At 44.4% G+C, this 16,585-nt stretch overlaps 1 protein-coding gene across 5 annotated transcripts in view; it reads left to right on the top strand.

The window, feature by feature from the left end:
* Positions 1–16,585, top strand: part of iqsec1a (IQ motif and Sec7 domain ArfGEF 1a) — an 89,016-nt gene that overhangs the window by 49,944 nt on the left and 22,487 nt on the right. The window contains exon 5 of one of the 5 annotated variants that reach the window (XM_071544918.1): positions 6,794–6,821. The exons of 3 other annotated variants lie outside the window; for them this stretch is intronic. In XM_071544918.1, the coding sequence (XP_071401019.1) occupies positions 6,794–6,821 (28 nt within the window). Of the gene's footprint in view, positions 1–2,584; positions 2,609–6,793; positions 6,822–16,585 lie in introns of all 5 variants that reach the window. One more of the 5 variants, XM_071544919.1, reaches the window with a different exon arrangement.

Genomic DNA, 16,585 nt, shown 5'->3' with positions numbered 1-16,585 from the left:
AAGCCTTATTATCGCTTATCTTTGTCTTGCCATAGAAGGGAACAGTGGGAGAGAATGTCCTCTGAAATGGGGAATCTGTTCCTGAATGAACAGATGTACCCAGACCAGCACACACACTTAGATAACCATTATCTTTATTATGCAGAAAAGCCTTACTTTGTCCTTGTACTCTAAAGTATTCATAGCTTATAGTGATGGGATTATGTGATCAGTTGGCCTGTTCATTTTACTGTATCTCTTCAACTGCACCTTTCTGTGGTACGTTCAACATGTGACATGATTATCAACATGTACCCTGCAGGGAAATTCAAATGTTCTCATCTCTTTGCTAGTGCTAGCATAACACACAGAATGCTGACCTCTCCGAACATATAGGCCTAGCTAAAGTACAGTTTAGAGAAAGCAAAGGAGACAGATGATGAAATGAAAGCTTCTCATTTCATCATCTTGTCTCCTTTGCTTTATCTAAACTGTACTTTTCTTTAGCCTTCAACCCACTAGAGTTGTTGTCACTTTTCAGCGATTGTGTTTTTGAGGTAGTGAAGCTTTTGCAAATGTCCTAAATGTTATTGCTTAGCATTAGATTCTACTATAGGTTCAAAGGATCAAAGTGAGAAGAGGCAATACATGTGTTGTCTGTTGATGACATCAGACTGTGCATGTCTGACTAAGAGAGGAATGCTGTAGCATTGACACCATAGAAACCAGAGTACATCTGATCTGAGTCTGGTTCTGTGTCAGCGAGTGCAGTCGAACACAGCAGAGAGAGCATTACTTATTTAATGTGTGTGGATCTGGAGCTTGTCACTGGTGCCTCCACGTCTCTGCTCCTCATCCCATAGTGGATATCCATGGAACAGAGTACAGGAGAAGTTCTGTAGAGTCTCATCTGAGCGAACTGGAATGTCAAACACTGCCTGTGTTTACTACTGTGTTTCTCTGCTGAGGTGTTCAGTGAACTCAGAAGTCCTGCTTCATGATAGGCAGTTGACTCCAGCAGGACCTCACTCTGGGGACGTTAGCTCCGAGTTGGTGTTGGTTTGACCTGGACCCAACACACAGGTGTTTTAACATCATGCATGCGGATCTAGATGAGAGGGAGGCCTGACCCTTTTGTTGGTTCCCTGCCTTGGTACACTGGGTTTATGACAAGTGAAGTCTTTTTTGGGGTTGAGAGGAACTGCTTGTAATGGAAAAGTAGCAACCTGCCAAGCGGACGTGCAGTTCCACTGTGGTGAGTGAAAGAGTGCTCTCTGGGGTGGAAAAGCTTAGACGTGTCTAGGATAGAAGCCGTATTTTGGTCAGAAATGTCAGGATGATGGAGATGTTAAGAGGCTGTTATGGTGGTTCTCAAGAATTGCAGTTGTTTTAATGGCCTGCAGAATCGGTGCTGAACAGTTTGAAAGTCGTAACAATGTCCCGTTTGTAATTACTATGTTTATCTGCTGAGGTGAACCACAGTCACACACAATGGTGCCAGGCCCAAATGTAGATGGTCATAGTTGATTCAGCATATTTCCCCTCACCTGTGTTTGTGATTTATTTGCACTCATGCTTATCCAAATGCTTATCCAGTGGAAAATGGGTTTTCATTGCAACAATCTGCATCCTCTGGCTGTTTCCATGGGCTGCCGGCTTCCTCATTGGGGTGCATTATTATAGATGGTTAATTTTAGATCAATGCTCATGACCAGCAAGAGAGCTTAATAACTCTTTGTGCTTGGGTTTATCTGGGGTTTACCTGAGCTCCTGTTGAGATCTAAAGCGCTCTACATACACAAGCTTCTTTTGATCTATGCTTAAGTTGCAGTCAGTGTCCATACCACTGAATAATTTACATTTGTGTCTCACCCAGAGGGGCATTTGCATGGTGAAAGAAGGTAGATTTTTTTTCTTACATGCAAGAATAATAGTTGCCAGTGTTTTCTGTAGTCGTTTGGTTACCTTGTTTTGTAGTTCCTGGCTGAGAAGGAGATTTGATCATGACAGTGACAAATGGGCTAATGTAGCATGTGGCCAGAAGGCTTGAGACTGAACTACCACTCTCTCTTCACCTCCCATTGCTGCAGGGTTGTAACATTATGGGAGATATATTTGGGAATGTTGCCTCTGCTGCAGTATCTACACTTCTCATGTTGGGCTGTACAGCTTTGAAATGCTAATCATCTGAGGAAGCCAGTTTGTTTACTTGAATACTTAAGAATGCCACTCAGGAGACAGCACTCTTTATGTGCAGGATGTTTACTGAGGTGTGATGGTGTCTTGCTACTGTATAATGGGGAAAACAGTAATCTTTCCATAATGTCTCTAGTCTTTCTTTCTCTTTTTGCTCATGTTGTGTTTCTGATTAAAGCAGGGCCGAAAATGTGTTACCTCTCCTAGTTGTGCCTCTGCTCTTTGTGATCAATGGGAGGCTGCGATAGCTCAGAGGGAAACACAGACACTCTGTCTCTTTCTGTGGCATCTTTGGCGGCCCCATGTGTTATTCTACTTTTGATGACATATTCCTTTGCATCTCTTCACAGCGGCTGCCTGGCGAATAATGAGGGTGTGTGCTGCATTAACTTATGTAATGGTGAGCGAGAGGAGGGGGGGGGGGGGGGGGGCAGTGAAGGAGGAGGGGGAGAAGAGAAGAGTGATGAGCTCATGCTGCTGCACTGCAGCTCTTATATACACACACTGCACCGTGTGGTCTGTGTGCCACATGCACATTCTTGTGTGCATGTGCAGACACATGCACAATCTCACTTCATGTGCATTACGCAGATATTCACTGATTTGTTGATTGACACACATTCGAATACATAGGCATATGCATATGCATACACACACATCTACACAGATACACACACAGACCCACAGAGAACAGCTCCTCCAATTAGTACCCAATTTAGCTTTCTGCTGCAGAATCTGGAGGCTGCCCTGGTCTTAAGATCCTTATCGCTAATCTCTCTCAATGCTTTGCTATGAATGGGACTTAGTGTGTGTACTCTGTCCTTTCCCTGCATCACCCTTGGCAGAGAGGGATGATGCTCAGCTGTGCACAAGCTGAGCCTCCAGAGCTCGCATTGACAATTGCTGTAAATCCACCACCTCTGTCCTCTGACACAGCAGACCCTCAAATTTGATGCGAGATTGTCTTTTGATCCGTGAGAGAGATGAGTGGGGGGGGGGGCGGCGGGTAGTGATAATGGTGTGGCAACGCATTTACTAGGTAACATAGAATGGTCCCATTGAGGGCTGTCAGCTCTGTCTGAGACTGAAATGAATAGGTGAATGACTAATAGATAAAAGACCGCCCTGGGCAGAAGACCAAACATTACAAATTCATTGTCCAAGATTCCCAATGCTAACCTCATTATAGAATTACTTATAGTTTTATGTCCTCTCCTAATATCATAAGCACATGGATCATTTGTAGGACGCCCTGGGAGAACGGACATCTATGAATACTGTATGGCTCTATTATGGTCTCTTTTCTTAGGCTGAGACGGCATTAAAATCAAGCATTTTTTCAACACTAAATGTTTGACCCTTCATGGAATGAATTGCACTCACATGCGTTGTGTGGGCCGGTTGTAGACCCCATGAATTGTGAAATTAGCACCTGTCCCGGAGAGTGAAATTACCATGCTGTCAGGGAGGCTGGGACTACGGCTGGTAAACAGTCATTAAAGTTAAATGTTTGTCCTGGTTGGACTAACTGCTTTGGGCTGTGTGTATATGTAGGCCTATGTATTTGCACATACACAAACAACTGTAGCTTCTAACGGTACAAGCAATGTAATTTTGCTGTCAGCCTTATCTGTTGCCGTGACAACTGGCCTCTTGGAGCTCTGTGCACGTGCAAACATCCCCAGAGACACGCCCACTGCCTGTATCACACAGGTTCCCATAGCCTCTTTTTTCTCAATGACATCATTCACAATTTCACCAAGGTTCACTCACTCCATGCAGATTTTTTGGTTTCTATTGATTTTTCTTTTTGGCTGCAATTCATAGAAAATGTATCAGTATTTACACTGGACTGAACCATATTATTATTGTTATTAGTAGTAGTATTTTTACTATTCTTGTTCTTGTTATTCTTCTTCTCCACATTATTATATGATTATCATTATTATTATTATTTTGGTAAGAGTGGTTTTAATGTATTGTATTTGTGGCATACTGTATGTGTCAGGGTTTTCTACCCAGACTGGAGATGTTGAGAGGGGACGTTTCCCTTCAAAAATGAGGGCCAATGAAGCCTGGCATTGAAGAGTCGCCTCCGACAAATGAGACTGAGAGATCAAACCTGTCTGTTCATACATCTCCACTTCACACTGCAGCTTAAATGAGCTCCCTAGAGAACCACAGAATAAAGTTCTTCTCCTTCACAAATTCTAACTCCTTTCCCCCTGCACAATTCCTCCATTTCTTAAACAATATCCCTCTCACTGCTCCACTACATTTGTGGTTTGTTACTCCATTCCTTGCCCCTCCTTCATAAAGAAGAGTTGGAATCCTTCGTTCCTCAGTTTTAGCCCCAAACCCTAAATCAGTCTCAGTACAATATTGACTGTGCACTAGCCCCATCTGTTGGTAGAGAGACTTTAGAACAGAGAACAACCTCTAGGTCTGAAAAATCTCTTGTGATTATTTAATAGACGTCTTATATTAATCCCCCTCCCACTGTGTTGCTTGTCCTCTTGTATGGCTTTGACTGCATTGTTCATATAAGAAATAACAATAGTTATCTGTCAAAGTTGACCACATCTCTTGCTGCCTGTTAATGGCCACTCAGACAATCAATTGGTTTGGGTATTCCACTGTGAGTAAGTCAAGGGCAGAGAGCTAAGAAATGAAGCAATGTGGGATATCTTAAGTCAAATAAATGAGCAGTCCTGACTCCACTGTGAGCTGTCGGTGAGTGGAGAGATGAGAAATTAAGGGAGATGGGGGGTTTAGCCTTGCATGGCGTCCCACAGAGGCTGATGCAGCCTTGTCGCCTCTTTCTCTGTCTTCACTCCCACTGCTGCCCCATCAGATAGCAGCTATACGGAGATTTACTGCCAGTGTTTACTAAACTAGTGTTTACAGATAATGACGTGCCTGGGAGCACGCAGAGAAACACCAAAAATATCCTTTTTCAGCACCGTGGCTGGCAAATCTGTGCAGTTTCACATATACAGTCAGTCCTGGGTCCTGAACTAGTTTGAACTGCTTGTCACTGATCATCCCTTGCAAAATAAATAGAGGAAAACAAACCATCAAATTTTCAGGCTCACTGCATTTTTAAAAATGTAAATCATGTCTAGGAAGTCGCACTACCAAATGAGATTCTCCTCCTCTTTTTCTCAAAGTGTTGACATGCTACTGTCAGCTATGGCCCACTGAACAGGACTGTCAGAGCAGGCACAAAAGCACAGGAAAGACAGGGAGGCGGAAGTTTCCTGGACGTTTGTCTGATACAGTCTTACTGACAGCTCCTTCCGTTTGAGATGTCACAATCACATGCTATACCCGCACACCGGCAAGCTGCTTTTCCTGAATAGGAAGGATAGAAACAGTGATATGGTGGTCAGTGGATGCAATTTTTCGCCTGTTTATCAGCACAGAGGAAAGCTTATTTCTCACAATCCAATGAGATACTCAAGCCTCTATGTTTTACAGTGTAACTAAATGTGAATACTGTTATCGTTTCTCTTCCAATATAAATGGATCACTTTAAATGCATTATCTCAGTGCGTGCGGGGTTATGCTCTAGTTGTCTGAGGATGTGTTCTGGTTGAGAGCTCAGATTTCCCCCTTCGGCCATGCCATGTGTCCTGAAGAGGCAGAAAAACAATCGGTGACCTTGCAGAGCTGCAACATGCAGGCTCCTGACACGTCCCTGCCGGACCACGGGATCAACACAACAGCTGAATAAATGACCACAGACCAGGGAGACATGGTGGGGTGAGAGAGAGAGTGAGAGGACAGCTGATGGGAGGGAGAGAGAGAGAGAGAGAGAGAGGGCATGAGAGATGGACTAATGAAAGGAGGAGAGAGATTCAAAGAAAGAGGTTGAGGCTGTGAGGGACAAACGTAGAACAGCTGAGTGAGTGCAAGAGGCGAAAGAGCGAGGCAGGGGGAGGGTGCAGTGTGCGGGGGGAGCCTCCCCCTTTTCATTGACGTTTAGGGGAATGTGCTGATGAGTGGAGAGTAAATCAGTCAGATGGAGGTTCCTGGTGCTCTGAGCCTGACAAACCCGGTCTAGCTGCCTGTTTAGCAGCTTCCCAGTCACCAAGATCACCCTGCCTTGCTGTGGAGAGCAGGAGCTATCTGTCATCAGTGCTCGGACGCACCCTGATGCATGTGAGCCAACCCGGAGGCAGATGTGTGGAGGTAGGTGGGCTCTGTTCCGGAGGTGTGTGTGTTGATCTCTCTGGCTGTGTAGTGCAGGTTAATATAGGAGCTGCAGAGGAGACGGCAGCTGTTTACATTGTCAGGCACTGCATGTGAGCGGCGGTGCTGTGCTGTGCATGTGTGCATAAGAGATGGCTGGAGAAATGTTTATGGAACGTATGCAACAGAGAGCTGCAGCTAATGAGGGGACTGTTGATGCTCGTACACCGGGGTGCCGGCGCCACTGCTCTGTAGTCTGATGTCATACTCACGCTGATGCATAGGGCCGGGAGGGAGAGAGAGAAGAGAGGGAGAAGGAAGAGTAAGGGTTGTTTGTATTTAATTGTGTCTCTTATTTCTGTCCAATAGAGTCTACATGCTTACTTAACAAACTGTATGTTTAAGTGAAGGTGTGTGTCTTTAGCCATGTGTAAACGGCAGAACCATGACAGGTCGTTTGGCCCTTTAGCCCTCTGTCTCAGCTCTTCTCTGATCTCTGTGTCTCTGAACTGGCCAGCTCCCCGTCTCCAATCCCAGCTTCTCTCTGACTCACAGCACATTCCTGGTGATTCATCCTGCTCATGTGAAGCATCCTGTTAGCATCTTTTCAGTTAAACCTATAGCAGGGCCTCTGATGACTGCACATGCGTTTGCCCCGATTGTTTCTGAGAGGCAGGCGGTGGAGCTTCTAACAGACCTCTGTCTGTGTACTCTGTCCACCCAGAACTGCGGACCTGCTCTCATTAGGCCTGTTTACAGAATGGATGGCTTAGCAAGGCCATCATTAGAGTCCATTAGATGCACAGAGCGTGAGGGGGTCTCTCCCTCATCAGTCATACTGTACGTGAGAATAGCGGCTAGAGAAATACAGAGCTGCACTGTGCTGAATGCATACACACTGCTTTGGTTTTGTTTTTTTTTTGCTTCCTGTTTCTGTGTCCCCCCCATACCCCCACATCTTCTTTCTCCCCCTTTTGCACTCAGTCAAGTCACATTTGTTGTCGTCTCGTCCTGGTGCGGGATGCTGAGCTTTCTGGTACAGCAAATAAAAGGCAGAATTCCCTCTGGGATCATTATAGTCACAGTGCAGCAACTACAAATCCCAATTGCTTCCTATAATCCTCGGAGTGTCGTCATTAAATGCAATGTAATAAGACAAAGATGTTGAAATGGCTGTTCTGCATATGCTGCTTAGTGTTCTGTATCATCTCTGCATAGGAAACAGGTTAAACAAGGATCTCAAAGCTGCATAGAAAAACATGAAGCTGAGGAACAAGCATCTTAACTTATGCTGCACAGATCAATGTTTATGCACTTGGACAGGAGGTTCAGAGGCCATTATATTGGAACTGTCACATTCACAGTGGCCCTCCTGTTTAACTTGAGGCAGTAATGACCGATCTCTACCACTCAGCTCCAGATACACACATCTACAGATTATGCGTGGAAAGGATCATCATCAGGGTTGGTGTGGGGAAGTCATTGTGGCGCCGACTCGGTTAAATAAGGGTTTCAATAAAGCAATTCATCTTATTGACATGGGGGCCATTTTGAACACTCAGGGTGGGAAACTCTACCGGAAGACTGGCATGAAAGTAGTGTTACTTCAGACAGACCTAACAGTTATCAAATAATTTAATAATTTTATGGAAAATAACTACAATGACTGCATTAATTTAGCAGGGAAGTTACCAGCTGGTTAGCTGCTAGCTCGCTACCAAGGCTAGATTCTAGCTAGCTATAATGGGCCAAATATTTTACCTTAAAATGTGAACCAATGTGATCTTTAGATAGGATAATGTTGTATGTAGTATGGTGTACAATGTGAGAAGTACTCTTTACGGATAAAACCTCCTGTCTTTGATAGACACCTGAGGCTGTTAGGAAGTTCAGTTGATTAAAATGGCAGAATTGGGCTGGTTTTAGTTCAACAAAAAGCTCCCCAAACCAGAAAGTTAAACACAATCTCTACTGCACCCTTGGAAACCTTGAGTTCCCAGGCAGTTTGAGGGATCCCAGAGAATGGGAGGTAGAGAAAAACATCCTCAATCCTCTGATATTTCCACATCCTAATCCAAGCCCCTCCATTTTGGAACCCTGTATCATGGAAAACCTCAAATAGCTTCAGTGAAAACCCCAAAGTCTGGGTATTTTATGATGTAGATGCCTCTATTACACACTTTCATGATCTGTTCAATTTTGTTCTTTATGCATTTCACACTTAAGCCATTTTAATCATTTTGGTTAAAGCTTGACATTTATTTATGGTTTGTGATACAATGACACCAACTGAATGACAGTTCTGGGTGGCTGCAGGGTCAGGCTCAGTCCACTATCCTTGGAAGGACCAGTGTGTTATTTTGCGGCTCAGAGAGCTGGGACGGGGGCCTCTAATGAGTTATTCAGGGGCTACAGATCGATGGGCCCTGCAGCCTGCAGAGAACTGGGTTGTGCATCCAGTCAATAAAACAGTAAGCTTTATGGAGCGTAGATCAAACCTCCGAGGATACAGCCAAGGTAGCGGACAGATTTACTCTACATTTGGAATCCGTTTCACTGTAGTGACAGGTATTCTTCTTTCTTATTCTGAGACCCCACTAATTGGAATTGGTGTGTTGCAAGCTTTGTGTTGATGTTGATGTATGATAAGGGCGGCTGGTGCTTCTCGAGCCTTCGCCTGAAGGAATTGTGCCGTTATTGAGTTCCAATATGTGTTGGATGGGATCCAATAGGCTTTGGTTGTGCGTGAATTAAATGGAAGGCAAACGTTAGCCGTCAGGTAGTTTGTCATAGAAATGGTGAATTAATCCATGTGCCCTGTATAACCCTCTTTTCTTGTAAATGTCTTGGCACTGTTTCAAGTGGAGGTTATGAAAGGCATTGAGGGAATTGAAACAATAAACATGGTGCTGTGTAATCCATTTGTTGTATACCCTACCTCCTCCAGGGGTTGTTATCATGAATTTGACTCCGCTTGATATTCTCAGAATGTCTCTATCGCTCTGTAAACCCGGGCCTCATGTCCTGCCTTGCCTGCTCGAATGGGTTTTATGTTGATGTATAAGATCTGCTGACTTGCATCCATCCAGGTCTTGTGGAAATGAAGTATGAATGGAACTTGCACACTCAGGATATCTTGTTCCACTGGAATGTGTCGACATGAATCCATTTCTCAGCACTCTCGTGACCTGCAGAAAAGTTTCCTGAGCTGTTCATTTTCTCAGAGCAAAGGAAACTTGAACAAAGATGATGACTTTATCTCCATGCTTTTGTTCTTTGACTGATCGTTTCTTAGTTGTCCGTTTTACTTAGAAGAATGATTTATTGACCAGTCACCAGATGTGTTGTTTTAAAACAGTTTGTAGACAATGTTTTTGGCTCTTATATTGTTCATTGCCAATAACAACCCAAAACCTTGACATACAAGTCTTGGAGAGACATAGGCAAGAGATGGGAATCATGAATAATTTGCTTTCTAATTTATCCTGTCATTGTTAAGATGCTCTCAAGCATGGCTTTCAATAAATATTTAAATACCACTGATCAAGTTGCAGCTGGGAAGTTCTCATTACATGTTAACCGATACTCAGTTTTCTCAAGTGCATTCTTTTTTCGATGGCAGGGTTGGGACTCGGTTGTTTTCTGCTTAGATGTGCAGAGTTTTAGAAAAAGAGCAACAGTCAGGATTTCCTTTGACAAATGTTTGAGGCCCTGACGCAGCAGTTTCCCCCGGTTACTGACTGTTTTATTGGTCAAACATCATGTTTATTGTACAGATGAAAAAATGCCCCAAAATAGTTGTTAAAAAGTGAAAATGAATGTTTAGTAGCAAATACATTTAGGTTTGCCTCTCAGTGCTATACACAATGTTTCTAATCCTTCTACCCAAAGAAATATGCATGAAATGAGGCGCATCTTCACAGTCAGTGCCAAAAGACACAGCAGTAGATCCTCACTGGCATGACTTGTATTTCCATGTCCAAATTCATGGCTTTATTATCCCTTATGATGTGTATATTGTATCTCCAGGTAATGTTGTCACTCAGCAGCAATTGTACACCAGATCATGATCATCTAGAGCCCATGGCTGCATTCACACTGCCACATCTGTATTCAATCTTCCAGTTTCAGCCACTTTCTCCTGAAATAACATTGTGTTTCCTCAATTATTATACCACTGTCAGCCAAATGAGGGCCATTAAAATGAAATACATTTTGTCCTTTCACTTCCAAGTGGAGCAGAATCTGTAGAACTGTAACTTTAGAATTCTTTATAATGCTGAAATCACACGGTGATGGTATTACAGTATTATGGCTGTTGTTTGCAGGCCCTCAACAAGAAAACAACATATATTATTTGGCGCAGTCTTTGACATATTGACACATCTCGTGGCCTTCACTACAGGGTAGCCCCTGTTATTCAGTGACTGTGTTTTCCCTAATCAAAGATGGAAAAAGTGTGATGGAGCAGACATGAGAAAGGCTGCCTTTATACCCAGTGCCAACACAAACAATGAGCTGTGCCAGTGCAGACGGCCGAGCCGGGAGGTGCTCCTTGGGGCTCAATGGCCTCAGTGTCTCTGCCCTGGGCTTGGGATGCCACCGAGGCTCAGTGGGCTTTGCCAGGGAAGGGCCGCATAGCACAGCGAGTGACTGGAGCCCTGAAGGGCTGAAGGAAAACAAAGCGAGGCAAACTCTGCTAAAGTGATTAGACAGCTGTGTGTGGAGAGGTGAGTAAGGATGGAATGTCAGCCACTGCAGTCTGAGTATTGTAAGAATGTAAAGGTCTCAATCTTTCTTTCCTCCCTTGATCAGTTTCTCTTCAAACTGTTATCTCTTTCTCTTTGAACCTATGTGCACAGCATGTTATGTAGCACAGTATAGTGCTATTATAGAGCGTAGCATGCATCCGCGGTTGATCCTGAATTAAGAATTTGATTGCATACATCATGTCAAAACCTTTGCTGCAATGAAGATCTCTCTGTCTTTGTCTACTAGAAACTTATTTATACAACATCAATTCTAAACCATAACACCATTTCATGCTAGAGTGCTAATGAAATCTATTCAGTGATTTAAATGATTGAGCAACACAACATGTTGAAGATCATCAGCTTTTTATCTGATCACTGATGCGGATGGCAATTAATGGAATTTGATTGAAACAGCAATTACTATCATTGTAAGCCTTCCAGTCAATTTACCCAATTCAATAATGTCATTTAGCTCATGGCTCTGACTTGATTGCGTTGCCAAGCATAAACACATGCACGCGCACGCACACACACACACACACACACATACGCACGCAGAGCAATAATTATTTGAAGAATACGTCTGGTTTATACCGAAGGATAGGAATGTTTTTCCTCTCAGAGGTTACCATTGGAAGGATACTTGAAATCAATCTTAGAGTCAGACGAAGTAAGGAGAGCAGAGGGAGGTGGTGTTATAAGTGTTTGGCTGGTGTAATTCATATCGGGAGTCTGTCTGATGATGGATTAGCCACCATGGTGCTATTAGACTAGGAAGCAGATGGTGTCTCTTTGCTTTAGGCAGGTTATGGGATACTGAGGGAGAACTCTGAATGTGTTGTAGCAGTTTTGTACTCTCAAACTGCATACTTGCGTGTTCTGTTAATTTTCAAGGTAATCTGTGCTATTGAGAACGAGGAAGAGCAACACGAGGCGCATTGAAACTCTGCTCTGCTGTGCCATATTCCCCAGTTCAGACATATAAGGAAACCACAGGACTTTCCCTGCGTGACTTGAGACAGGTGTGACTCTGCCTCAAATAGAATGTGGCACCAACCCCCTCTCCCACCATCGTCTCCCCACCAAAGAAAGCAGGTCACTCCGAGTCTTTTTACATCGTAGAGTCTTTGAATAACTCACCCCAACCCCCTATCACTACCACCAACCTCCCTGCCTCCAACCATGACAAGCATGTCTGACCTCCTTGTCCTCCTGAATGACATCACAACCACGTCTCTGTGCAAGGGAGCATGTAATGTCATGTATAGCCAGTGGGTGGCACTGTCACTCTGAGAGCGCACGGTGGACTGGGTCTCATGTAATGGCTCTTTGGATCTGTTTTGTTGGTTTGGCTGCAATGTCACGCTCCTGTGACCATCATGGGTATTTATACTTATACCCACTGTGGCCTTTGTCACATTTACGGGGCTACTGTGAGCACTAACCACTGGAGTCGCTGCCCTAGTTGAGCCTCCTCACCTTGGGAAAATGTGTGTGTGTGTGCACCATTTCCAACTGACCTCAAAATTCTCCAAAGTCACTGAAAAACGCTGCACACCGTTTTATCACAAAGCAAGAGATAATGAGATGAAATCGGCTGTCCAAACTGCGGGGGGTGAGGTCTCTTGTGTTAATGTGTATTCCTCTTCTGCAGCTCTGTCTTGTTCTTCACAGTATTGTTCGTCTCCCTGACAGTGTTTACCGGAGTGTGTCACCTCACATGGGTCTATTTTTAGCATAGGAGCATTGTGCTGTAGTGTGTTTCTGCGCTGGGGCGGGGCTATGGTGAAAGGCTCCAGTGAAATATGGTATCTGGTAATGGACTGAAAGGAAAACATTGTACATGGACAAACAAGGCTCCATTCTAATAACGGTAACAGAACAGTATACATGACCTTTGTGTTCCTTTTATGAATCAAATTAATGAGAGCATGCAAGAGAGTGTAAGCATACAATCAGGAAAACTACAGCTTTGAAGTACTATGTTTGCCGGGGTTCCATGAAATGTATTCTGTTTTATCATTGTGTACATAGATAGGGATACATAGAAACACACACACACGTACACACACACACAGACTTCATGGAGGTAGATTTGTATAGTAGGGGTTTGGTAGGTAGCCATTATAAGGGAGCCACTTTATTCATTCATTCATTTTCTCTACCCACTCAATCCTTTTAAGGGTGGCTGGCCTAACCCAGCACACACTGGACAGAAGGCAGGGAAACACACAAACAAAGATAGACAGACACTCACATTCATACCTATGGGCAATTTTGAGTCTAATTTGCCTGACTTGGTTGTCTTTTGTGAGAGCGGCCTGAGGAAACCCACGTAAAGACAGGTGGATCATGCAAATTCAATACAGAAAAGGCCGGGGAGGGAACCGGGTCCTTCTTGATGTGTGGCAACAGTGCTAGCAACCACTGAGCCACCCTGCAAACCAGGTGCTGCCATAATACTTGTTACTTGTGTGGGAGTAAGTAAGTAAGGGTGTAATTGGGCTGCTAGCACTCAGTGTAAACATTTAGTTGCTTTAAAATACTGTTTTGATGCAGCAAAACTCCTGAAGAGGACAAACAACAAGCCATCAGCCACCGGTTTCTGTGTGGCTGGACAAACAGATTGTTCCTATCCAAATTGGAATGAGCTCAGACATTACTAACTGATGTATGAACAGGTTTAAGAAAAGCCCCTCAGACATCACTTGCCACTGATGATCTTTGATCATTCCCATAGGATCCCACAGGCAACACATCTGCTCCAGCTTTGTTGCCAGGATCTGATGAGCAGAGGCAGCATATCCTTTAATTACTGTCATTTCAGCTCTATTTATACATCTGCTGCCAACTCCTTATTATGCACAGGAATTCTTTGTTCCTGAGAACTTACTGGGAAAAAGTGTGTTCCTGTTTTTTTCCCTCTTATATGAGTTCCTCTGTCTTGACTAAGCTATCCCGGGCCACTACATCTCGTTTAGTACGCTGCTGTATCAAACGATGACATCAGCCCGTTCTAATTGCTTCCAGACTAGGCAAGGGCTGAATTTTCATTTTATTTTCCATTTCTAGTGCAGCTCTCAGCGGCTCGGCTTCCAGCAAAAGCAGATAATGAGAAATGGTGCATGATGTCATGTAGACAGAGCACACAGCCCAGCTCTTTTATATACAACACCAAAATCTTGTGACCAAATTTCCGGGAAGCTATCACTACGATGGGGGAAAAAACTTTCCTCTGTGGTTTCCTTCACTGTCTGCTCCTCTGCTCTGTCTTCATTCATTCTTTTTGCCACGGGGGAGTCCGTGTATTCACTGTAGGTGCCATTCCTGTGGGTCTGGAAATGTGAATACACCTGATAAAGGCATTTGTATGAAGCTGACCTGCGGATGCCTCTTTGGCCTTGTCCCAGGTTTAATGTATCTAACTTGCCTTGCGCTAAACAGGAGGGAAGGAAAGAAGAAAAGAAGGAGGTCACTGCGCCTGAGGAGAGTGATGGAGTAGGAGCTGAAACGCAGAGAGGCCATATGTATTGAGTTGAAGAAATGGCGTTTTATGAGCAGAGAGTGGGCCTCTGCTTGGAATTCCCAATGACATCATTCCAGAGCAGAGAGCTGTGCCGGCACTCAGGAGCAGACAGGGGGAGATGGACTGAGCCTAAACCAGACAGGGAGGCGGATAGTAACACTAGAGGAGAGAGAGAGACAGACAAAGAGAGAGAGAGAGAGAGAGAGAGAGAGAGAGAGGGAGAATCACAGCGGCCTACTAAGTGTCCTGAAGTTTGTGCAAAGCCCATACAGCTTAGCCTTACCTGGAATTCATCTAATTACTTATGATCATTTCTGCAGCGCACTCTCCTAATGCTTTAAGTTATGTCGCCCCTGAGCCTCATACTGAGACAATCATGATAGGCTTGGGGTTTATGAGCCTCACATGCTTGCCTTCAACTGAGGCCATGATATTACTTCAAATCTCATTCCCAAACAAATAACCTCTAGTTAGACATCCCCTGCGGTCCCTCAGCAAAACAAAAGCACTGCCCCGGTACCTGTTTAATATCATGGACTCATTTAAGAAGCTGCATATCTGCCTCTGTCCGTTCCTCTTGGGTTATCGAGTGTATCAAAATGACAAAATAATGGATTTTGTTCCCTATTCCATGCGAGTTTTGTTTACTGTCACTCAGGAATAAATGGATTTCAGCAACAGTGGAAAGATTGTGTGACAGGTGAAGTCTGTAAGTTGAGTCAAGTGTCTGCAGCTCCGCATTGCATTAACAGCTGCAGTCACTGGAGTATGGGGCCAAGGTCTCAAACTGAAATAGCTCACTTGGCCAGTTTCTGTCTGTCTGCCTGTGTGTCTGCATGCAGTCACTCTGCCTGAGTCACGCATTGTAAGTGTGTCCGTGCATATCCTCTGCTGTGATCCATCACACATGTTAAGATATGCATATTTTTTTCCTGTTAGTAATTCTTTCCTTTGCTGTCTCCGTCTCGTTCTCCATCTTTCGTTTGAAGATGAAAACAGGCCGGAGGAGGCGATCATTTTAGGGTCCGGGCCTGTAATTAGAGGACATCAGCACCTCCCTCCTGAGACGTGCGCGTCGGTGATTGGTGTCCCTGTAGACGGGATCCATCTGGGAACTATTCTCCTCTGCTTCCTGTGCCTGTTGTCATTAGATAGAAAATACCTTTGACTGGGGGGCAGTTTGCCTCTACCCCCCTCCTCTCAGAGGGGTGATTAGTCTCTGGCCTGACACTGTGAAGTCCACAGATGGGGCACCATCAGTAAGGAGGTCTACTACAAGGTGAAGGTATCTACTGAGTGGAAGACCCGGTGACCTATGTGACAATTTATCCAGTATAACATCATCCTTGAATTTAAACAATAGAGATTTAAAGGAAGTTGAAAATAGAAGGGCCAGAGGTGGAGAACGTCACATAAGGCATTATGATGCTCTGATGCAATTCCTATTTTTGCAATTTCCTATTTTGGATTGCATTAGAGAAGAGTAGATGCAGCTGAAAGACAGAAAGAATCTCTGTTTTTTTTCTGTGTGCATCTTAACAGTCGGTCCTGAGCCCTGAAAGGCTCTATTAATAGAGGTGCTTCTCTTGTGTTTGCCGTCTCTACCCACTTACATCCCTCAGTGCAAAGCGAGGCTTGAAAAAAGGAAAAACTGATGATCACTCTTAGACCCCATTCCCTCCACCGCTCTCTGTTTCTCTCAGCCCGTCTTTCTGCTTTTACGTTGCCCCTTTACCTGTTCCTCACTCTCGCAGCATCTTATGGATCCTCTCCTCCTCCCCCGTTCAACCTATTTATCTACCTCTCCCTCACTCTATACTATACCTACACACCTCAACCTGGTTCGTCTCTCTGTTGCTCTCTCCCCCTCCCTCGTTCTCCCTGTGCCCTGAGTGTCTCGCTTTATGTCACTCCCAACCCTCTCTGTCTCCCCCTA

This window comes from Centroberyx affinis, unplaced genomic scaffold (assembly GCF_046629955.1).
Source record: "Centroberyx affinis isolate AG114_WGS23_722 - 3 ecotype Tasmania unplaced genomic scaffold, CSIRO-AGI_Caff_v1 ptg004734l_1, whole genome shotgun sequence".
NCBI lineage: Eukaryota > Metazoa > Chordata > Actinopteri > Beryciformes > Berycidae > Centroberyx > Centroberyx affinis.
Note: the sequence above shows the minus strand (reverse complement) of the source record. Positions and strands in the feature narration are given on the sequence as shown.